The sequence below is a fragment of the Uranotaenia lowii genome, chromosome 1, assembly GCF_029784155.1.
Source record: "Uranotaenia lowii strain MFRU-FL chromosome 1, ASM2978415v1, whole genome shotgun sequence".
In the NCBI taxonomy this organism is placed as follows: domain Eukaryota; kingdom Metazoa; phylum Arthropoda; class Insecta; order Diptera; family Culicidae; genus Uranotaenia; species Uranotaenia lowii.
Genome location: NC_073691.1, coordinates 150,588,013 through 150,612,497, shown reverse-complemented (window position 1 = coordinate 150,612,497; position 24,485 = coordinate 150,588,013). Strand labels below are relative to the sequence as shown.

Genomic DNA, 24,485 nt, shown 5'->3' with positions numbered 1-24,485 from the left:
TAAAAGTAGCATTGAAAAGAGTTCAAATACTGGGGTTTTTCAACAAAGACGATCGTACCTCAGTTATGGCTGATGCAAGCCCAACGGGACTGGGAGCTATTCTGTTGCAAACTGATCGCACGGGGTCTACTACAATGGTGTGCTGTGCTTCTAAATCACTGACAAATACAGAAAACGCTACTGCCAAACTGAAAAGGAAGCGCTGGCAATCGTTTGGAGTGTAGAGCGATTCTACATCTATTTGTACGGTAGAGAGTTCGAAGAAGTCACAGATTGCAAAGCTCTTCTATATTTATTTACCAAACGATCAAAACCTTGTGCTCAAATTAAGCGCTGGGTGTTGAGACTACAGGCATTTGAATATTGAGTTGTTCACATTCCGGGAGAGAAAAACATCGCTGATGTCCTATCTCGATTGAGTACTTTAGACGCAAAACCATTTGATCCAGCCGAAGAAGTTATGATACAGCATTTAGCCATAACAGCGTCTACAGCAGTAGCTATCAGATGGGAAGAATTGGAAGAAGCCTCTGAAAAGGATATCGAAATTGTGGAAATTCTGCGTTGTTTGGATAATTCAGATTCAAATTCGCTTCCGCTTTCCTATCGTATGATTGCCAATGAACTTTGTAGAGTTGGGAAAATTTTACTGCGAACTGACAGAATTGTAATACCATCGGGTTTACGAAATCGAGTTCTACAAATTGCCCATGAAGGCACATAGGATCAAGTATGGTGAAACAGCATCTTCGAAGTTCAGTTTGGTGGCCAAAAATGGACACGGATGTCGAAACATTCGTAAAATCATGTCGATCCTGTGTTTTGGTGTCAGCTCCAGATCCTCCGATACCAATGATCCGCAAGGAATTGCCTTGTAGACCATGGCAAGATATTGCGATAGACTTTTTAGGTCCACTACCGAATGGGGAGAATCTCTTAGTTGTGGTCGATTATTACAGTCGTTACGTCGAAGTATCAGAAATGAAAAATACTACTGTTTCAGAAACAATAATTGTTTTAACAAAAATATTCAGCACATTTGGATTACCAAGCACGATTCGAGCAGATAATGGGCCACAATTTAATGCAGGATGCGAAGAATTCAAATTGTTCTGTCAAGAAAATGGAATACAGCTCATCAACACGATCCCTTATTGGCCTCAGCAAAATGGGGAAGTAGAACGTCAGAATCGATCCATCTTAAAGAGACTGCGAATTGCAAATGACTTAGTTCAAAAGTGGAGAAGGGTTCTGCATCAATATCTTCTATCCTATCATTCTACCACGCACCCCACCACTGGCAAAACACCTGCTGAACTGATGTTCCGGAGATGTATCAGAAACAAACTTCCTCAAGTCCCACGTTTCTCTCACCAAGATGAAGAAATGCGAGATCAAGATCGAATTCAAAAGGAGAAGGGGAGGATCTACGCGGATAAGAAAAGGAGAGCTTGTTCTAATGACATTCAGGAGAACGATCGCGTACTAGTGAAGCGGTTTCGAAAAGATAATAAATTGAGTACCGAGTACGATCCTGAAGAATACATTGTCGAACACAGGTCAGAAGCAGATGTTCGGGTTAAGTCAACGGCAAGCGGCAAGGTGTATCGTCGGCATATAAGTCACATCAAGAGACTACCATCACCAGAAAGGGCGTTAGATGTCACGAATTCCCAGATTATGTCTAAGTTAAACTCACAAACTCCGAAAACAAGCGTTTCAAATCCACAACCAAATTCTGGAGTTGACAGTTAACAATCGTTGCGAGAGAGACGTTGCAGGAAAGAGCCATTGCGTTTCAAAGATTATCTTATGCATTAATATTTAAAAAAAAATCGTTTGTTAAGGGGGGATTGTAGGGGCGCCCCTCGACTTGATAGGAAAAGAGAAAGAGGAGGAAGAAGGGAGGAAGAAAAAGAGTGTGCAAGACAGAGGTCGTGCGGTTCCGATACGGGGAAAATTAGAAGGTGAAATAAAGAGTGTTTGAAGATAAAAAGGTGTTATTCTTTCGGCGAACAAGTAGAACTCTATAAACACCTAATTTAATGTAATTTAAATTGAATGATGAATTGGTACGAACAAAGACATATGTACTTAAAAAAAATCGAACTCCGGTATGTCCGTGCTGCCGACCCGGCATCTAGCAGAATATCTCTTTCGATTAAAATCAAAAGTTCCTCTACAACTTGGAGACAACTCTGTACCATGATAGGGGCCCATCCCCGACACGTTTGAGGTCGCGTGTTGTGCGCAAATATGTATCGCAGAATTGAAGTCCCCCCCTCCCATCCATTGACCATTGAGCGCATAGAGGAATAATGCGAAATGCCACGTGGTCACGATGTGTAGGTGTTCTTTTTGCCTCGGCTCAATATGTTGCACTCCGTTCCACCCAGAACTTTTGTTCAACGCCCAAGGATCAACGGCAAAACGATTTCTGATCGAGCTTACGGTTCTGGGAAGCTTTTCCATGCTTCGAAAAACCAAATAATCGAAAACATGGGGTTGGTGTTTTTTTTCACGGTTCTTTGCGCGTCGCTCTCTCGACCAGTCAGGTGCAGTTGCAATAAGGCTTCTATGGGAGCCAGTAGCGGCTGAATGTGAGTCCAAACGCCATCAGCAGTTCAGGAAACAGAACCTAGTTGCAAGCTGTGACAAGAAATTGGCGGATCAGAAAGCCGTTTTCCATCGCCCCGAATATCCAATCAACAGAAATGCTCTTCACCCTGTAGATACTGTGGGTTTCAGCGAATGGAAAACCTGCCTGGCTACTTTGATGAATTGTAAATGGGATTTCACGAGCAAATTTTTGTCAAGCGTGCAAGGTTTTGAGTGCTTTTTGAAACTTGGATTTTGCTTGCTTTCATGGGTTGCTGTATTGCATTAGTTAAAACTGTTAAATAGTGTGAGAGAGACACAAACGGGAAAACTTGTTGTGATTCAAAGATAGTTTTGTCATTCTTTCTGGACCAATAAACTTCTTGATAGACCGAGAATCGAATTCCGTTTTAACCAAAAACGACAAAAATGACAGAAATAAAAAACATGACAAAAATGAAAAAAAATCACAAAATCACAAAATTTTGTTATTTTTGTCATTTTTGTCATTTTATTCATTTTAGTCATTTTTGTCATTTTTGTCATTTTTGTCATTTTTGTCATTTTTGTCATTTTTGTCATTTTTGTCATTTTTGTCATTTTTGTCATTTTTGTCATTTTTGTCATTTTTGTCATTTTTGTCATTTTTGTCATTTTTGTCATTTTTGTCATTTTTGTCATTTTTGTCATTTTTGTCATTTTTGTCATTTTTGTCATTTTTGTCATTTTTGTCATTTTTGTCATTTTTGTCATTTTTGTCATTTTTGTCATTTTTGTCATTTTTGTCATTTTTGTCATTTTTGTCATTTTTGTCATTTTTGTCATTTTTGTCATTTTTGTCATTTTTGTCATTTTTGTCATTTTTGTCATTTTTGTCATTTTTGTCATTTTTGTCATTTTTGTCATTTTTGTCATTTTTGTCATTTTTGTCATTTTTGTCATTTTTGTCATTTTTGTCATTTTTGTCATTTTTGTCATTTTTGTCATTTTTGTCATTTTTGTCATTTTTGTCATTTTTGTCATTTTTGTCATTTTTGTCATTTTTGTCATTTTTGTCATTTTTGTCATTTTTCTCATTTTTGTCATTTTTGTCATTTTTGTCGTTTTTGTCATTTTTGTCATTTTTGTCATTTTTGTCGTTTTTGTCATTTTTGTCATTTTTGTCATTTTTGTCATTTTTTGTCATTTTTGTCATTTTTGTCATTTTTGCCATTTTTGTCATTTTTGTCATTTTTGTCATTTTTGTCATTTTTGTCATTTTTGTCATTTTTGTCATTTTTGTCATTTTTGTCATTTTTGTCATTTTTGTCATTTTTGTCATTTTTGTCATTTTTGTCATTTTTGTCATTTTTGTCATTTTTGTCATTTTTGTCATTTTTGTCATTTTTGTCATTTTTGTCATTTTATTCATTTTGGTCATTTTTGTCATTTTTGTCATTTTTGTCATTTTTGTCATTTTTGTCATTTTTGTCATTTTTGTCATTTTTGTCATTTTTGTCATTTTTGTCATTTTTGTCATTTTTGTCATTTTTGTCATTTTTGTCATTTTTGTCATTTTTGTCATTTTTGTCATTTTTGTCATTTTTGTCATTTTTGTCATTTTTGTCATTTTTGTCATTTTTGTCATTTTTGTCATTTTTGTCATTTTTGTCATTTTTGTCATTTTTGTCATTTTTGTCATTTTTGTCATTTTTGTCATTTTTGTCATTTTTGTCATTTTTGTCATTTTTGTCATTTTTGTCATTTTTGTCATTTTTGTCATTTTTGTAATTTTTTGTAATTTTTTGTAATTTTTGTAATTTTTGTCATTTTTGTCATTTTTGTCATTTTGGTAATGTTGGTAATTTTTGTTATTTTTGTCATTTTTGTCATTTTTGTCATTTTTGTCATTTTTGTAATTTTTGTCATTTTTGTCATTTTTGTCATTTTTGTCATTTTTGTAATTTTTGTCAGTTTTGTCATTTTTGTCATTTTTGTCATTTTTGTCATTTTTGTCATTTTTGTCATTTTTGTCATTTTTGTCATTTTTGTCATTTTTGTCATTTTTGTCATTTTTGTCATTTTTGTCATTTTTGTCATTTTTGTCATTTTTGTCATTTTTGTCATTTTTGTCATTTTTGTCATTTTTTGTCATTTTTTGTCATTTTTGTCATTTCTGTCATTTTTGTCATTTCTGTCATTTTTGTCAATTTCATACTTTTTTTTCCTTGATTCTTTGCCTCCAAAATTTGAAAATAAATGCATTTTTCCTCTTGATGATCCCGTAATCTCATTTTCCTCGATTAAAAATCCTCTAGTTGTAAGACTTTATTGCCCTGCAGGTGTGTCGATAGCCGTTTAAACTTTTCGGTTGGCAAACAAATTGACCTCCATTCCTTGCCTCTCTTTACATCCCTGGCAAGAGCACTTCCAATCATCGCTATCAATCGCTTAAAGCAAAAGGGAGAAATGCCTTCACAACTTAGTTTCGCTCAAGTTTTAACCATCCGGGAGGGAGATTTTGTTTATATAGGACTCCATCGACGAGCAGCGGCAATCGAAAAGAAGTGCCAAAAGACCAACTTGCTTTCGATGATGCCTGGAAGCCTATCGACAACTTTTGCGGGAACCCTGGCCCCAAACCCTTTGCCGTCAATGTCAATATCACAAGATTTCCAAGCCATCCGATTCCAAGCCATTTGGCTTGCTAGCTGACTGGGGGTTGTTGGGTATGCTAATTTGCTGCTGTTGATGTTTTGTTTTTGCTGCCAAATAATGTGATTAGTAGTTGATGAAAGTGTTGTCAGGAGGGTTTCGGTCTGAGCTTTCCTACCAGAAATAATTGCCTATTTTTTCTGAAAACCTTTAACACCATATATTAGCAAAATAACGATTTAATCACGAGAAAAGTTGATTGTAGTCAATCTTCGGATACACCCTTTTGGGAAAGTGTACAGGGAAATTTCTTTCACGTTGAATCAAACGTCACTCGAATGGTTTACATCAGCAGCGACTGGTTGGCTGACGGATGAACGTAACAAATCGGTAACGACTCGCTCTAGAGCTGCAAGATGTTCATCAAAAATGTTGATAAAGATTTAATTAAAATGTCTCGATACGTTTCCGGTAACGACAACAGAATTAACGAGGCATGATTTTGAGGGACAGGAAAGCAGATGCCTTCTAGCTGCTATCCGCAGCTTAAAAGTATATGGTATGGCGCAGTACACTGAGTCGATTTGTAGTCATTTTTGTATTTAAAAATCCCTGGGATCTTAAAAGCTTTGTTTTGGTTCAAAACTCATCCATGACTTTTTATGGAATTTTTAAGTAACGTTTTATAACGAATATTTTGTACTGAAAAGTCAACATCATTTTTGTTTCTCCTGTGGAAACTAGCCTGTACATGGTTTTTGAGCTTAATTCTAGGACTTTTTTTTGCTGAACAACTTTGTCGAAGAACTTAGCTGTGTATCTTATAAGGCGAAAAAGTTATTATCTATTTAACGAGGGTATGTCTATTGGTATTGAAAAATAATAAATTCAATGGACATCACTGGTAACGCCTCGCGAAAAATTGCATGAAAAGTATTCATGCAATACCTCGCTAGGCACCCAGCAGTGATGTCAATTGAATTTATTGTTTTTCAATGCCAAAAGACATACCCCTGTTAAACAGCTAATAACATTTATGCCTAATAAGATACCAAGCTTCGGTCTTGAATAATCATGTTAAGCGAAAAATTTCCTTGAAAAAAATTATAAATTGGCAGAAAAACCATGAGCAGGCCAGGTTCCACAGGAGAAACAAAAATGATATAAAAAATATTCAATTCTCCCATACAAATCTTAAAGTTTAAATTTACTCATGTAAAATTACTTAGAAACGAAGCTTTCAATACCCCAGGGTTTGAGAAATTCAAAAATGACCCCAAATCGACTCAGTCTAATGGCACAGCTCTTTTGTTTATCTGAAAGTAATGATTGAATGGCAGCATTCAAATATCTTGATATCTTCATTAATTTAAGCTTAAAGCAATGAACAGCGCAAGAAAGTGTTTGAGAACGGGTCCTTCGGAGAAATTCGTTAACACTTAAAAGCACAGCGTTAACAAAAAAAGTCAAACAGCTGTAGCTTGCCAACCACTGATCCAGTTTCATAAACCCTTGTTGAATTATTTGATTTGCCTTATTATAGTTTGAAGAACTTTAATTAAAAATATTTTGTTTTGATACACGTGTACAAAAGTCGAGGCAACTTTTTTTTTAAGTTATGTACCACTATTTTGTCTTGTGTTTCAATGGTTTGACTAACTGCAAAAAAAATGGTTCAACATACTGTATATGTCTCGAATCTTCAACTTTTCGAACGTGTTATAAATTTAATTTTTTTATAGATCATAAATTTACAAAAAAATAACTTTGTAAACGAAGTTGTTTTGAACCCAGAAAATCTTATCAACTTTTATCGCCACCCGCCCCGTAATATACATCATCTTTACTAAAGTTGTACCGAATATTCGGTCGGCCGAATATTTGGCGCCGAATACCGCAAAAAAAACCGTTAAGCCGAATATTCGGCTCACCGAATAGTTGAGCTAAGTATAATAAGGCCGAATAGGGCGAATATTAATTATTTTAAATTTGTGAAAAAACAGAATTTTAAAATTTTTCAACTGATGTTGGTTAAATTATAAAATATGCAAAAGTAATGTTGAAAAAGCTACAAACTCATCAAAAATTTATGGTTTCATGCTTATGCTTATGCTACATACACCGCCAGATCTTGTCAGCATCCCGGTGAGTAGTAAAAGTACATTTACTACTCATCTTAACATGGCCGGGCCCACTGTGCAGTATTGAACACAGAGACAACTGGAACACAGGGAGGAAGAAACGTGGACAACAGTACCATACGTTCCCATGGCTATAACTAAAATTTTAACGTTTAAAGCACATATGCTAAATTTTATGTGCTCCTTGATGATGGTCCGTGTGGATTCTTCCTTCTATGGATGGAAATGATGTTTTTCTGCACAGAAATCCAAAACCCCATTGTAAAGGTAAAATTTTCTTTCAATTTCCCTATTTTTTTTTCGTTTAACTATTATTATTTTTAAACTACAATTTGAGTATTACCGTGAATAGCATCTAATAGTAAAAATTTGGAGTTTAGGATTTCGATGCACTATCATTTCTGGTCATTGACCTTGGATATAGCGCCTTTGCTCGCTCTTGAAAAGAAACATTAGAACAGAGATGTTAAAATCGCGAGTCTACATACTCGCACTTTGCCCTTCTTTGCAGAACGATTGTATTTCGTTAAACTCAAACTGCAATGATGCTATCGATAGTTCAATTCGGAAAGCATCAGGCAGGAAGCAAGCTTCGGGTAAACTCGGTAGGAGTAAACAGCAATCGGGGGAAACATCAGCGAAGCGAACGTACAGTTCTGCGAATTCAAAATTCAAATCGTTTTCGTTCGGCAGCCGAACACATCAATCGGACAACGCATGGGGGCGTGGCTAAAAGTTATAGATACAAGGGAACGGGAAACGAGCGAGAGAAGGGTGCGAGGAATGTTAACTCGTAGTCTGTTCAATGAAACCTAGTCGAAACGGATCGAAACAAGTAGAAATGGATTGACACTTGATCACCTGTCTCTTTCCAATTGACTTCGACCGATTTCTACCAGGTCGAAACGAATCCTGCTGCCGAGCTGGATTGGTTTCGACTAGTTTCTACTTGCTCCAATGAACAACGACCTGAATACTTTCGACCAAAAGGTTGGCTCGTTGAACATCTATCAGTTGACAGAAACCAGTTGGAACCGATTTTTACCAACCATTGAACGAAGTTACGGTCCATCGGGCAACGATCGCTCGTGTGCATTCGTGTACGGGTAGCTACGTTCTGTTGTTTCGTTGGTTTGATTTTATTCCTGCGAGGCATGGAAAACACCAATGCAAAACTGTTCTCTTCGTTTTGTGTGCAATCACGTAATGATTGGAACGAAGATAAAATCAATCTGCACACAACAAGTTAAACTCGGAAGAAATCAGCCGAATGATTCTTTCCGAAGCGAGTTTACACACCACTGCATTAGAAGAACAAAAAATTCATGATTAGTGTTCCCAAACCCCCTTCTCCCAGAGAAACTGCTTTCAAAATAATTTAATGATAAAAACAAATTGCACATTATACAACGGCAAATGCGGTTCAAACTACATATATATTATTTAAGGAAATTCTGTTGAGAAAATTTCTATACTAAAAATTACATTCATAGGATAAAATTTAATATGAGCACTTCATTGAAATGAGTGCAAGTTTAAGATGTTTACGTTGATTATTCATAGTTTGATCTTGTTTAAATTTTCCTTATAACGTGTAAACGTGTTAATTTTCCTTACAACGTGCAGAAATTCCACTGGGTGATCCTGCATTGAACTTTACTATCAGCAAAGTACAAAAAGTACAACTCTTTGAACTAAAATTGCCCCTTCCTCACTCTTTCAGAAGATTCTGAGAAAATTTGAGGCATAAAAGTTATTTTAACTTGGAAATAGTGAAAAAAGCGAGCATTCATATTCAGCACCACAGCGCGGTACAAAGATGGTAAGGGTCAAACTTAAAACATGAATTGAATTGAATTAAGATACAGAAAAAATATACTTAGCTCACGAAATCTCAGGAAATTCAATCGAAGCAATCCGGTCGAAACCAACAGCCAGGGTTTTCGGCCAGATCGACTTCAGCAATCAGCCGGGACAGCAAAGGAGCTCTTTTCTTTTTCACTCCCTCTTACCGCTTAAAAGCTTTTCTAGTCAATATTTTCTTCCTTTTTCTATTTCCTTTTCCACTTGTTCCGTTTCCAGTAAAAACGGGTCTATTACGTTTCACTCCCTACTCACCAAAAACTATTTTCCTTCCCCTCTCACTTCTACACCACTTTAGATTGCCTAGTGCTAGTTTTTTTTAATATTGCGCACCTATGCCAATCAAAATTCATTAATTTCACAATGGCTGGCAAATAGTTGTACTTTCATCATCCTCAAATTCCCCCATTTCACAATGATCATTTTCCAACCCCGACACTTTAACAGAACCCTTTCCACATAAATTACATATAAAAAGAAAAAATCTCCACTGGTTTACGAGTTGGAAGCTTACGACGAGATTTAAATAAACGAAAGTCTCTTCTGCATCCTGCACGTGTTTCTTCTAACAATCAATTTTTTCTATTTTTCCTCAAATTTTCTCCTGTTTTAAAACACGAAATTCCTGTTTTTGTCTGAAAACAGGTGGCCACATAATCACTGGATCCCGGTTATTCGGTAAAAATATTTTTTCACTCGTTTTACTTTTATTTATTGATCAAATTCAGAAATTTTGCGGATTGATGAAAAAACGCGTGCGTTGCGTAAAAAGCCTCGCCTACTCTCCCCTCATCAAAAACTTATGGTTTCAGTAAAAAATCTTAGATGTATCCGTGTATCTTTTACCGTTGATAACTTTTTATTTTGATTATCGTTATTCCTAATTTTCTTGATATATCCAGGCTTGCACATGACTCCATTCAAGAATTAAAGAAATGCCAAGTCTGATCGGGATAGACAGATGTTTTTAAAACTTTCCAGATTTTACCCGGGTTTATTCAGATTATTTGCCGAATCAAAAAAAAAAATCAAATTTCTTTTTTGAAAATGTTTACATTTTGTGTTACAAAACGTCTTTTTAGAATAAATTTAATTTTTTTTTGTTTCGATTATAGTCGTTTTACCATCTTTATGGCATTCGCGACTTTATATCAACGTTACAGTTGGCGGATCGCTATTGAAAAACTTATCCGGTACAATTGTGTCCGATGTTTGCTCTTGAGCTCGAACTCGTGGACATCGGCTCAGGAGACAACAGACTTGCCAACTGAGCTATATCACAGGCCCATAAATTTAAAAATGAATATCAATTTTTGTTGAATCCTTAGACACGATTTTAACACTGCTGCTAAGATTGGATGAAAAGATTTAATTTCAAGTAGGTACCAGTAGTTTCCAAGTTTTCAAAACAAATCGTCCAGACCCAGTCGTGTGGATATGTTTTTTTTAGAAATTGATCTATGCTTAAGGTTAAAGATCATCGTTCTTTTTGGCAACTGTTTTGGGAGACATCTAGTTAAAATTTGACATACAGCTAATTCGATATCAAATAAGCAATTTCAAATAGTTAGACTTGTTTTGTCCCAGATATCACTGGAACTCAATTTCTTAGGTTAAACACGTCAATCAAAGCGACCTCTTCTGAAAGAAGATCTGATGTGTTATCTTACATCTGATTAGAAATAATCGACTTCAAAACATGCGGGGCATTGAAATGGAAGAAATAGAAGGAAAATGAAATTATTGCTTCTGTATTTCAATGGAAAACTAAACAGACTATTTGACCGAATAGTTGAAAAGGTCAATATTCGGTATTCGGCCGTTCGCCGAATACCACTATTCGGTACCTACATCTCTAATCTTTACCATGCAATATCTCTTTTATTTGTAGAGATAAAAGCATAAAAAATATACGGCTGTAATTTTCAGATACAAATTAATCTTAGAAGTAAAATTTTCTGTATTTTATTCAATTAGCAATTCGAGCAGCAACCGAACTGGTTGGGTGGGCTGGCAATTGAGAGAATAAACCATTCGAGAGAGCGCATGTGATGATAGTGGCTGTCAGTTCGCTCAACTACCGTGCTTTCTATTGATGAAGGAGAAAGCCCAACTGATAGCGTGTTTTTTTTCACCTAGTGGCAAACCAGTTGCAACCTAGGTTTGCTCTTATTGCTGTCATCGTGCTCATTTATTAGTCTAGAGGCAAACTAGTTTCGTTCGAAAAAACGGACGGAGTCACCCTGAGAAGGAAGTCAGTTTTGTAAAAAGTTCACCAATACTGTTACCAATGTTTTCAAAACAACGAACAGCTGTTTGTGGCTGAAAGCAAAATAGTCGAGTAATGGACGGAAACATTATTGTTACCGCGATTTTGAATCTATCAGCCAAGCAAAATCCTACTAAATAAGGAAAAATTATTGGAATTTGTAAAAATCACTTTTCTTAACAAATTTACTCGTTTTTTTTTATTCAAAATGTACGTGGATTACTTGGCAAATTGGTGATATGCTTAGAAGGAGTATAATAAAGCTTGTTCCCTGCAGTGTGTATCGTAAGCCACACACTCACAATGCACTGGACGGATGTATCAGAAAGATTGGCTCCATTTTCGGTTGCTTCCGGATTTTGGCTCTGCGGCCCAATCGGTCCTTGCTTTTTCAGGGGACAACTTACAGCCCAGTTATCTCATTTTCACCCTTCAGGCACGCACCGGCAACGACAGCCCGGTTCTGATTGGGTCATCGTCGTCGTTGTCGGCGCCTGTTTGCTTCCAGATTGTATGCACCCTTCCATTATCGTTTCCGCCCGCTCACCCTTTTTCACTCCCCCAGGCTGTACCACACCGTGACATACTTCCGGATGGGTTGCTCCGAATTCCGGTGTGAACTAAAGCAGCTCCTGGAATCAACCGTTGTCGGTTCAGATGCAGCAGAAGTGGTTTCTTTGGACGTTCTCACCCACATACTGCACTAGCCAGCACACATCCGCCCGGGTAGATTCGGCAATACTGAGGTGAAAGGACCAAACTCGCTTCATTTGCTTTTAACCGGATAATTTGCTGGTAGGGTTACCAGGGATTCTTATTGCAACAGCTTGAAGCAACGATTTCCAGAACATTTGGTTAGCCACCTTCGATTGAGAAAATATTTTTTCTAGGAGATTTCATCAGTTTCGTTTTCCGTTATAGGCTTTGATAATAGGACCTATAGGACATAATGGAGCGCCATGGTTTAGGACAGATGAGCAAGAATAGAGAGGCGTTTTAGTGGTTTATGGGGATCAGTGGATCCCTCTTACCACAAGAAGAAAGAGATTTCTTGATGTCCAAAGCAAACGATGCGCCAACATTGCTAATGAACACAATTCTGTCCTCTAGGATAGAATTGTCCTCTTTGAGAAGCTAGCTAGCTTAGAAATGACTGCGAGAAGCGTGTATCCTCGGAGCTGCCGATCAATGGAATAGTCGTAAAGATAAAGGGAGAAAATACGTCAATGATCACACAAATTGTGCAGCCAATGATTGAATTCGTGGTAATTTGTGGCAAGTTTATAGGATAAATGAGAAGGTTTGAGTAAAAATGAGAGTACCAGTGCTCAGAGAGAGTGAAAATGTGCTAATTGTGGCAAATTGTTGCAATTTGTGAAGCAGTTGTGGAATTTTGATCATTACAATTCTAAATGGAAAGAATTCTCTCTCGATTGCAATCCCTCGCGTAAAACAGTGGAATGGCTAAAAGAAAGCGTTTATCGCGACAAACCATGGAATTTCGATGGAATGTGTGGAAGAACAAGCGAACGGACGTCGAACAAAACGTGGAAGATTGCTGATGAGTGGAATAAAGCAAAAGTGGGAATTCAGCAGACAAGTATCTACCAGATCAGTCAAAGAATCCGCCCATCCGAAATTAGTATGTTAAACTTAAAAGAAGCAGTTCATCGATCCGCCAACGATTGCCGCCGACCGTGGTCTAGAGGATAGCATTCAAGTTGTCTAAGCCGCAGGTCATGAGATCGAATCTCGGTCACAGCATATAGAGTACTCTTTCTGTGGGCTGTAGGTTTTAGCATTTGTAAGATGCTTGCCACCATATCCTTGAAAGATGTATGCCTTAGATTTAAGTAAATTAGATCTCTTGAATGAAACATGAAGTTTCACTGAGATCCCTTATCCAAACGGCACAAGAGAGCTTGGAAATCGGCTTTTTATTCACATTTACATTGATTACACGCTTGAATAAATAGGTTATTATTCTTTGTATTTCATTCGTTTGTTCTTTTTTAATCCTTCTCTTTCGTCCAGCCCATTTAAAAGTGTTAGTTAACTTTAATATAAAAAATTACATAAATAAAACAGCTAGATCAGTAAACATTAATCATGGTAACCCGCTCCAAAACGAAAAAGAGGAATCCAGCTCCCACCTATGGACCCAAGCAGTTGTCCGAAAATGCAGTCTAATTAAGTTCACGTCTATGTGATTGGCTCCCAGAAGTCCACAGCTAGCGCACCGGACCACACCGGATGCCGGACCCAGACGGATGTGAACGTGTGTTCCAGGAAGTGCAAATTTTAGCCTTCTCCTGCGACAATGAGGACGATGCGATGGCGTTGCCAGAGTCGGACAAACGAGAGTATCGATAAATCGAGCGGTCAGGATTTCCAGCCGGACCACAACACTCTCCCTGTAGTCAGGTTCTTTGTTTAGGGAAATTAAAGTACTAAAATATCCGGAGGCTGAATTAAATTAGACATCCAATGGGTAGTTTGTTTGGTTTGGGACTGCCGGAACTGGTGCCGGAGTGAGGTGCTGAAAATCTACAATGTGATAGGGTGCGATAGTTTGTGAAGAGTCAATGAAGCGTAAGAGTGGACTTTGATGTTTGAAGGGTATTTTTACTTATCTTTACTTCCCTTTCGAAATTTTTTGGAGTATGGGGTTCATTCTCTGATACTAATACAGAGTTGCTTTCAATAGATTCAAATAAGTAGCAAGTAAAAAATTGGTAAAATGAAAAGCTAATGGCAAGTTTCAAGTAGCCAGCGAATAGCGAATGTCCAGTTGTGATTAACTATTAAACCGGAAGCTTTGTAAGCTTCCCATTTTTTGCCCCAGTCTCAAAGTTTGTTTATTTATAAGTAGGGGAGAGTGGGGTAACATGAGACACTTCTTTCTTTGCTCCATAACTTCTTTATTACAAAAAAATTAATGAAAAAAATTAATTGTATTTTTTTTTTCTAAATTTTCAACGCATTATTAGGCAATTTATTTTTTATTTTTTAGTAAATTATTTTCCCGAGTCCAAATTGACCAAATAACATGCAAAGTTTATGAGTTGACCCGAAACTGTAATTTCATAATTGATGTAGTTATTTGAAAGTAATTTCAGGTGTAGAAATAAAAACGAAAGTTGTGTATGATCGAATAGTTTCAAAAACCGGGTTTGCAACTTTTTGGCAAAATTCCACAAATAGGATTTATGTTCGTCTCTATCGGCTTGAATAAATTTGACAGAATAGTTTTCTTAACTTTTCATTTGGCATGAGAAAATTTTACAGGTAAACACCAAATATAGGTGGCCCAAGATCCCCCACAAACTATGATTTGCAAATTGGTTGCTTTTGAGTGACTTATTGATAATTTACGGAAATTTCCTGCATGACAAAACTATGACCATAAGCATATGAGCATAGTTTTGATATGAACTTTAAATTTCCCACCAATGAAATTTGCAGGTGCTTGTTTAGTTATGCAAGTATATTTTTTAAACTAGTTAAAGAAAAGAAATACATGATGCGCGTACATAAGTCAACAACATATTGAAATATATGCTTACGCAAAGCGACAACAATGATAGTTGGATTGAGATTTTTATCTCAACTCACATCTGAGATATTCCGAGTGACCCACGTTACCCCACTGCCCCCAAATTTTGTTTTCCAAAATTTTAAACTCGTCTTCTGCGGGACAAATCTGATTACAGCATGGCTAAAATTTTCGATGCTGCACCATTTGTATTTTTAATACAAATTTGAACAGCTGGGGATTTTTTTTTATTATCTGACAATTTGCGCCGGGGGTCTTCAGATTTTCCCCAAAATTGAAAATTTGGTTCATTTTTGCGACTTAAAAACACATGTATTTTTTCAGATTTCTAACATTTTTATTTTTTGAGTTAGCTTCGGTTAGATTTTTTTGTAAATAAAAAATAACCACTTTTCAAAGCTACATAACTCTGTTGTTTCTCAACGGAAATTATAAAATAGCACATCAAAATGCATTGAAATTTTATCAGCTTTCCAAATAGAATAGTTGAAAAAAATTAAATAATGACCTTCAACATGAAAAGTTGTAAATAAACTTTAAATGGCGTCTAAAAGTACCGTCTGCACCACCGAATATTTTGCAAAAAATACCATTGTTTAGCTCGATTTATGATGCAACTTTCATCTGAAGACACCAAAGTGGGCCATTAACACCTTGAAGAGTTATGAAAGAAATAATGACAATAAATCTCTTTTTTTGCATCGAAAACAAACAATGGTCGAACAACTGCACTCACATATGGAGATAGCAAGCACTTCTAACAACATGGAAACAAAAGAACTTACCAAAGCAGGTAAAAACACTACTTTTTCTTGCTTTGTAGATTGTTTGCAGCAAAACTGACTTTGAATTTTAACCAAAATTTTGAGTATCGTATTGTTTAAGTGATATAACTAATAATGGGAATGTTGCTTTTACAACCTGGTCACATACTATGTAACTTATTAATTTTTCGATCAAAGATCATTGTGAAGCATAATCAATGCCAATAGTAGAAGGTTCAGTTCCTGTGTTTGGGATCACAAAAATGTGATTAAAAAAATGAAATATAGACGTGCTATACATAGTTTTTATATCGGGAGCTAAGCACTGGACACCACAATTCTTTCCCATTGATCAAAAAAGTATGAGAAAGTGGCACAAATTTTGTAGAAATAATCAAAGAGCTCAGTATGGCCAGCCCAGGCTGTAAAATGATGGAAATATGATACTTTTACCGTATTCGTTTTCTACATTCGCCCAGTTTTGAGGTTTACCATACTAGAACGAACATAATTCGTCGTCAGCGTTTTGCTACCTCGATCGCTCACACACGAATCTTCAGTGTTCCACCGTCCATTTTAAATCAAATCTGGGGAATTACGGATGCAAAACTTAGCGCATAAACTTCTAAAAATGACAGTAAAATGTGCATAACTTGTTGTGACCTGGTGCAAAACTGGGTATAAACAAATACGTTAATAGATTTTTGGATATAACATGAAGTCAGTTAAGCTGCAACAATCTACCGCCCCTTCTTTCATAACAGTCCCATATACAAAAATAAGCAAGCGAGACAATCAGCTTTTTCTGTTTTGGAATATATTTTTAACTTGTGACCACCACTTTCAGCATAAACGAAAATCGTTTCTCGGTTGTCATAATAAATCGTTAGGCCTGAAATTTTCGAAATTGGGTTATTGGTAAGGTCGAGAGCGCCATTTTTATTCATTATGGGACTGTTAATCGACCATATTTGAAACCTTTTTCGAATCTACTAGCATAACAGTCCCATACAAAATATATTTTTCTCACCAAGCTACTTTCTAAGAGCATCTGTATTCGTGGTCTATTCTAGGGTCTAATTTATACAAGAATTGAGCCAAAGAAATTAGATCCGATCCAATGAAAAAACTGGCAACTGCACTCGTGTTCCATTGACTGTCAAACGGTTTAGAACTGCGTCAAATTGGATCTGAATCTCATCAGTTTTGGATCAATCCTTATACCAGCTCTAAAAAAAGTTGTGTTGAAACTGGTATAATGGATCACCAGTGCGGTTGCTCGGGTCGGAATTTGGGTCTAAACCGGCTATTTGGACCACGGATACAGGTGCTCTAAGACTTGAATTTGATCATTTTTGAACTTCTAAATGCAATTGTAAGAAAAAGAAACATACTTTTGCAAAAAAATATCATGAATTCCACATTGTAAGTTGAATCTTTTTACGATTTTTGATTGCATCCGATAGTTTTTCGCTCAGGAAGTCATTCCTAAGAAAGTCAGACCTGCCTTCGAAAACTAGTGTGCATCATTCGACATCAAGTGAGTTAAAAAAATGTTTAAATGATTCAAAGCTATAAACCAAAGACTATTTCGCCGAAAGAAACATTGAAAAGTAACCAAATCCGTGGTATTTCACATATGGGACTGTTATTCAGGTATATTTCATATAGGACTGCCACGAATTGATATTTTTTTTTCGAAATTTCTAGAACAAAACCTCTTTTTTTAGTCTTTTATGTTGAAGCCTTATGTTGACCTAAAATGACGAAAATTCATATAGGACTGTTATGCGAGTAAGGGCAGTCTGAAAAGGAAGCAAAAATAGTGTTTTTTTTACCAGTTTTGATAAGTTCTTTTGTTTCCATGTTGTTAGAAGTGCTTGCTATCTCCATATGTGAGTGCAGTTGTTCGACCATTGTTTGTTTTCGATGCAAAAAAAGAGATTTATTGTCATTATTTCTTTCATAACTCTTCAAGGTGTTAATGGCCCACTTTGGTGTCTTCAGATGAAAGTTGCATCATAAATCGAGCTAAACAATGGTATTTTTTGCAAAATATTCGGTGGTGCAGACGGTACTTTTAGACGCCATTTAAAGTTTATTTACAACTTTTCATGTTGAAGGTCATTATTTAATTTTTTTCAACTATTCTATTTGGAAAGCTGATAAAATTTCAATGCATTTTGATGTGCTATTTTATAATTTCCGTTGAGAAACAACAGAGTTATGTAGCTTTGAAAAATGGTTATTTTTTATTTACAAAAAAATCTAACCGAAGCTAACTCAAAAAATAAAAATGTTAGAAATCTGAAAAAATACATGTGTTTTTAAGTCGCAAAAATGAACCAAATTTTCAATTTTGGGGAAAATCTGAAGACCCCCGGCGCAAACCCGTCAGATAATAAAAAAAAATCCCCAGCTGTCAAAAAACATCAAGCACTTGCTAGTAAATTCAATTTATTTTATCCTTACCTGATACCAACCTTTTTCATATAAGAATAATTTTCACAAACCATGTCTATTCACACAGATTTGCTGAGCTGAGCGAAATTTTCTTCAACCGCAAACAGCAGTAAATAAATCTATCTCATTGCGAGATATTGCTCCCTTTTAATCTCCTAAAAGCATATCCATTCATGCAAAGGTTTTGCCTTTTCTTCTGAATCGAAAGTTCCCGAGTTATCCCAAAGCAATAGCTAGAATCTGGTTCCCCCGGCAATCCGTTGAATATTTTCAGAAAGTTTCCGGAATTCTTTCGCCAGCGTCGTTAGTACAAGTACAAAGCCGAGACGAAGAATCAACAGGCTGAAAGGCTATCCCCCAACCCTCTAATTCCAAATGCTGAACCTCGGCGCTGAAAAACCACCACATTTCAATGGTTCCATTTTCATCCCGATTCGATCCGCACCAGAATCAATCCGCAAATAAAGTACACATTTTATGGGACATTCTCGCCCCCTCCCCCCTGGGGCTTGAATCTTGTGCCGGGCTACCTTTTCCGCACCTTGCCGAAATCTCAAATTCGCAGCCTAAATATGTAGTACTCATGTAGGTTTGTCGTTTGCCGGGATGGATATTTTTGGAAACTTCAATGACGAGTTTTCCAGTTCAATTCAATGGAAACCGTCGGTTTGGAAAACGGAATAAAAAACGAGCAGCTAAAAAAAAGGAACACACTTTATCAAGGGCATATTTTATAAATAAAAAAATTTAACTCTGAAGGCCTAACGTTTTTATTAACTTTTTGAGAGGCCCAAGATTTACAAAATATTGTGGAAATTTCTAAGAATGGAAGGAAATTGTTTGTTGCATAATTCCTCCCATTTGTACATTGGGGTGGCGATGGATGTAAACATTTTGTAGATTTACCCAAAATACTTACCTGTGAAAAACTTCAGCTTTATCGGACTTGATTTTGGGTTGCCTCAAAGAGCTCGAAGTTTCGGTTTTCCTACCTTCAAAAATCACCAAAGGGGGGACATAGGAAATCGGGTTTTGATGCCAAATGGCTTAAAAATGCATAAAAAGCCGAAATCAGGTGTTGTCTCTGTTGATAAAAATAGACTCTAGAATTTCAAAAATCACGTTAATTTTTTACCACAAATTTTGTTTTCGAAAAAAACACCAGATATCGACGTTTCGTGCTTTTCTATGTGATTTGGCACCAAAATAAGAATTAACGATTTTCCTGATTTCCTATGTTCGCTCCTTACGTGATTTAGGAAATTCTAAAGTCGATATTTGTCAAAAAAAATTTTTTTTTGTGATACACCAGATTTCGAATATTTATCCACCAAAAATCCAGGGATATAAAATAAAAAAGGCAATCCATTTTCTGCTGTAACTATGCGTTTTAGACCAACAAACATTACAAGGGCTATAAAATGAACTTTTTGAAAAATGGTTTGAACCACCTAGCCGTGAGAAAAAAAAAAGTTTTTTTTTTATGTCCATATAAGAGCTATAATGTTTGAGAAATTGTTTTAGCTCGTACCAATTTGAACAACTTTGTCATAGAAGTCATTACCGTATCGGCAACCGTTTCAAAGTTGTGACAATTACTAAAATAAAATATCTTCTTTTTTCAGTTTTTCAACCATAACTTTTCTGCAAGTATTTTGATGTAAAATATGCTCACGAGAGTTTTGGAAACAGTAAAGTAACACACTTTAGCTGAATGGAAAGTAGAGATTGAAGTTCGAACGAGATTTCTTGAAAATACTTAGTTAAGGTAGTTATTTTTAAGTGGTTATATCTGCCGAGTTCAGACGAGTTCGGTCACATATTTTACAGTTTTTCAATAAGATCATTTTTCAAACAATATACAATTCAAAGTGACCAATTTGTGTCTTCATGTTGTAAATGTCACCAAAAATGAGCTGACAGTCAGACTGTAGCAGGATGCCCCGTTTGACGGTACAAAATTAGTTCACTCAAGATCAGAACTTTTTCTTCAGTAAAATAGCTCTAATGCTATTGAGATTCGCCGAAATGAGCCATTTTTTCAACTCAAGATCATTTATCCTACATATTACACATGGACATTTGGAAAACGCTAAAAGAGGAAATCATACATCGCCGTTACAGAAGCTTAAAGTTCCCTTCAAGTCTTTCGATCTCACCATCTGTTGGAAATGGCAAGTTTAGCGCTTTCACTTGGTCCCACTTTTCCAACTCTCGATGCAAATTCGTCCGCGCCTCTCAGAACTCACTTGTATCGAATGTAAATTTGCAGACGTATAGACGATTTCTATAGCTGGTGATGTTGACTCATCATTGCTTCAAAGTTTTTCAAAACAAGCTTTTGAAGAATACTGGAATAAAAGATTTATGGTTGATCCTAAAAAGTATCTTACTAACAATCCTCCCTTCATCCGGTTCATTTGGTTCGTAAACTGGTCAATTTAAATTCACCGTATTGTTTCTACTCATTCATATAAAAAAACCTGAACATGCTTCATTTTGTAGGTGTATGCGTGTAGAATGATTTTAGGATTTTGACATTAGATCATTAGTTATCATTAGATCATTAGTTATGGCGTCCAGGCAAGAGGAGCTACGAATCAAAATTTTGTACATGCGTCGTGGAAATACAAACTACACGCACGCAGAAATAGCGAATTCGTTGAATGTGGCCAAATCAACCGTCACCAAAGTAGTAAAAGTGTTCGAGGAACGTTTATCGAAAACTACAGACTATTCCAGAAATTATAAGCACACCTAATGTTAACGGTCAACTGAATCGAATTTTTTTTTTCGAATTCTACTGGCTGCGTCCTTGTGTTTACACGCGTTTTGCAAGCCTAACATTTCCAACGACCAGCATGGATTCATACCTAAACGATCCACAACTACCAACTTATTGAGATTCACATCTTTCGTTCAAGACTGCTTTGCCAGGAAGACCCAAACTGACGCCATTTACACTGATCTCTCCGCTGCGTTCGACAAGGTGACCCAAGCAACCCAAAGTTCGGATAACATTCCTCTATCAGGTTTGATCAGCTTAATCGAGTATGCTAATACAACTTCTTTTCAGCTCAATTATTAAGTAGTTAAACGAACTTTAAAGTTGACAAAAAGTTCGCATATCTCGCAAAACAACTTCTAACAAGCTTCAAAATCCACTTTATAAGCAGCATAAAAAATCGAAAAGATTACTCTTTCGCTCTTTCAATTGCCTTCTCAAGTCCGCTAATTTGATTCATATTAATCAACCATATTTGTTACTAACTCACATTACATTTAAAAAACATGTTATTACCAAGCCTCGAACCCAAGCTCACCGCTTGAAAGTCGAGATCCATACATGTTGCCCTATATGAACATCATGAGTAGGCAACGATTTTACTCGATGTGATGATTTTCTTTAAAATGACTTTCAGGTTCTTAAATTCTACTTAATTCCCACTTTCAAGTTGTTAAAAAGTTCTTCCGGAACTAAATGTGTAATTCACATTGTGTTTATTTATGCAAACACGTGTTTAAGTTCGAAAAAGGTATATTTAAGCCTTTAAACCTACTACTTTATATAATGCGAAGTTGCTTTTGAACGCTCGTTGGAACTAATTAAAAACTTTTCAGTTTACAAAATAGTACAACAGAGATTTTTTACGAACTATTGAGCTGTACAAAAAGACTTGCAACCATTTGATAGCTACTTGATTTTGAAAAAAAATTAGAAGTACGTAACAAGTAGATTGTTTTTCTTCATACAAACTTTAAAGTTCCCATAAAGTAGAAACAGTAACCAAAACAGTACTTTAAAGCTTTTTTTGAGTATTGGCTGAACTTGATAAAGAATGAAGTTCCATGGACCTCGAAAAAACATTTCGAACAGCAAAAAAGTTCCACAGAACTTTTGTACAGCTATATATGAACTTATTAGTTCGTTTCTTAAGTTTTTTTTTTAAGGTTTTATTAATGACACTTTACCATCTTTGTGGCATTCGTGTCTTGTTTCTTAAGTGATATTCGAACTTTTGGTTGCTTGGGGAACCTTGATATTGCTATTGCCAAGCTCGGACGCTTTAGATTCTGTGGATCTCTGCTGGATTCGTTCCGGAGTTATCAAACGGAACGGAAATTATTTGTTCGAACTGGTAAATCCTTTTCCAGGCAATTCCCTGCTCCTGAGGTGCCTCAAGGAAGCCATTTAGGACCGATAATTTTCGTAATCTACTTCAATGACGCACTCTCGCTTCTTGACGGAACAAAACTCGCTTATGCTGATGACCTAATACTTTTTCACGCCATAAACAACCAAGACGACATTGACTTCTAACAGCAGCAATTTTCCATATTTGCTCACTGGTGCGACAATAACTGCCTGCCGTTGATCCGCAGCAAATGCGCGGTTATATCTAGCTACCAACTATTTTCTTGAAACATTTCATGCCACATTTACTGAATCCCATTAGGCATATTTTTCGAGCTTCGCTGGACCTCGCAATTTTCCCTCGCTTTGGAAAGAAGCTTACATGTTCCCTGTCCACGAAAAGGGAGATAAGAAAGATATAGACAACTACCGTGGAATTTCAGCTCCCTGTTCGATAGCCAAACTTTTCGAATTGGTTGTTTTGGATCCGATTTTCTCGTCCTCGAAGCAATACTTTTCCAACGATCAACACGGATTTTTGCCAAAACGGCCCACGATTCTGTGGATCCCTAAAGGGTAATACGGTCAAAATTTGGTCAAGGGAAAACGCGTGTAAAACGGTGAAATCGTTTTATTTGAAAAATCTAATTAAATTTGTTTTTCAAGTTTAATTAGTATAAAATTCAGGAAAAATATTCAGTTAGGCTTCCGCTTTTCCAAATCCGAATTGCCGGGCCTTACGCTTAACCCCTGCCATCAGATTTTGTACAGCCACCTTGTACACCTTATTCGCCGCAGAAAGCCAGTTTGTCTTGAACTGCTGCTCGTCCTTAGCAGTTTTTTTTTTGGTCTTCTTTAGGTTCCGCTTGACAATAGCCCAGTATTTCTCAATTGGGCGGAGCTCTGGCGTGTTGGGAGGGTTCTTGTCCTTGGGAACCACCTGCACGTTGTTGGCGGCGTACCACTCCATGGCCTTTTTACCGTAATGGCAAGATGCCATATCCGGCCAAAACAGTACGGAACAACCGTGTTTCTTCAGGAAAGGCAGCAGACGTTTATTCAAACACTCTTTCACGTAAATTTCTTGGTTGGCAGTCCCGGAAGCTATGAAAATGCTGCTTTTCAAGCCACAGGTACAGATGGCTTGCCAAACCTGATATTTCTTCGCGAACTTTGACAGTTTCATGTGCTTGAAAATATCTGCTACCTTTCCCCTTCCTTTTGCCGTATAAAACTCCTGTCCCGGAAGCTGCTTTTAGTCGGGTTTGACGTAGGTTTCGTCGTCCATTACCACGCAGTCAAACTTCGTCAGCATCGTCGTGTACAGCCTCCGGGATCGCGCTTTGGCCGTCGTATTTTGTTTATCTTCGCAATTTGGAGTCAGTACCTTCTTGTAAGTCGATAGTCCGGCTCGTTTTTTGGCTCGATGCACGGTTGTAGACGATACACCCAGCTTATTTGCGGCATCTCGGAGAGAGAGGTTAGGTTTTCTCTTGAAACTACCGGCAACTCTCTTTGTCGTCTCAGCGGCTTCCGGTTTTCGATTTCTCCCCGATCCAGACTTCCTGGCTGTCGACAAACGTTCCCCAAACACTTTAATTACATTTGTAACGGTTGATTTGGCAAATTTTAGCGATTTTGCCAGCTTTGCGTGCGAGTAGCTCGGATTTTCGAGATTCGCGAGCAAATTTTTGATACGCTGCTCTTCTTCCTTGGACGGCATTTTGACAACTGAAGAGTGAATTCCAAAATCAAAATAGGAGCAACAATCTACAATCACACACCTTCAAAATGAGGGGTGTTCAGGTTTTTTAAATGCAAAATTGAAAGAAATACGTCAAGTAGATATTGACCAAATTTTGACCGTATCACCCTTTATAAAACCCTTCCTGATCCACAATACTTTACTGTACGCAAGGACAAGGATATTTCCGAATCGGAGAAGGCCATTTTCACCGAAAAATTTTGCAGGAAGGTGATGGTGTGGCAGGCAATTTGCGAGTGCGGCAAAATATCTAGCCCGTATGTCACATCGGATACAATGAACACCCAGAACTATATC

General features: G+C 36.8%; 1 protein-coding gene across 1 annotated transcript; it reads left to right on the top strand.

The window, feature by feature from the left end:
* Window positions 1-774: 774 nt before the first annotated feature.
* Window positions 775-1,755, top strand: LOC129738024 (uncharacterized protein K02A2.6-like). The gene has a single exon (XM_055729198.1). It carries the CDS (start codon window positions 775-777, stop codon window positions 1,753-1,755), a length of 981 nt encoding a protein of 326 aa, XP_055585173.1.
* The last annotated feature ends 22,730 nt before the right edge of the window (window positions 1,756-24,485 follow it).

Bases quoted from the DNA above. Each gene is read 5' to 3' on its own strand.
- LOC129738024 (XM_055729198.1), top strand. From the start codon at position 775: ATGGACACGGATGTCGAAACATTCGTAAAATCATGTCGATCCTGTGTT.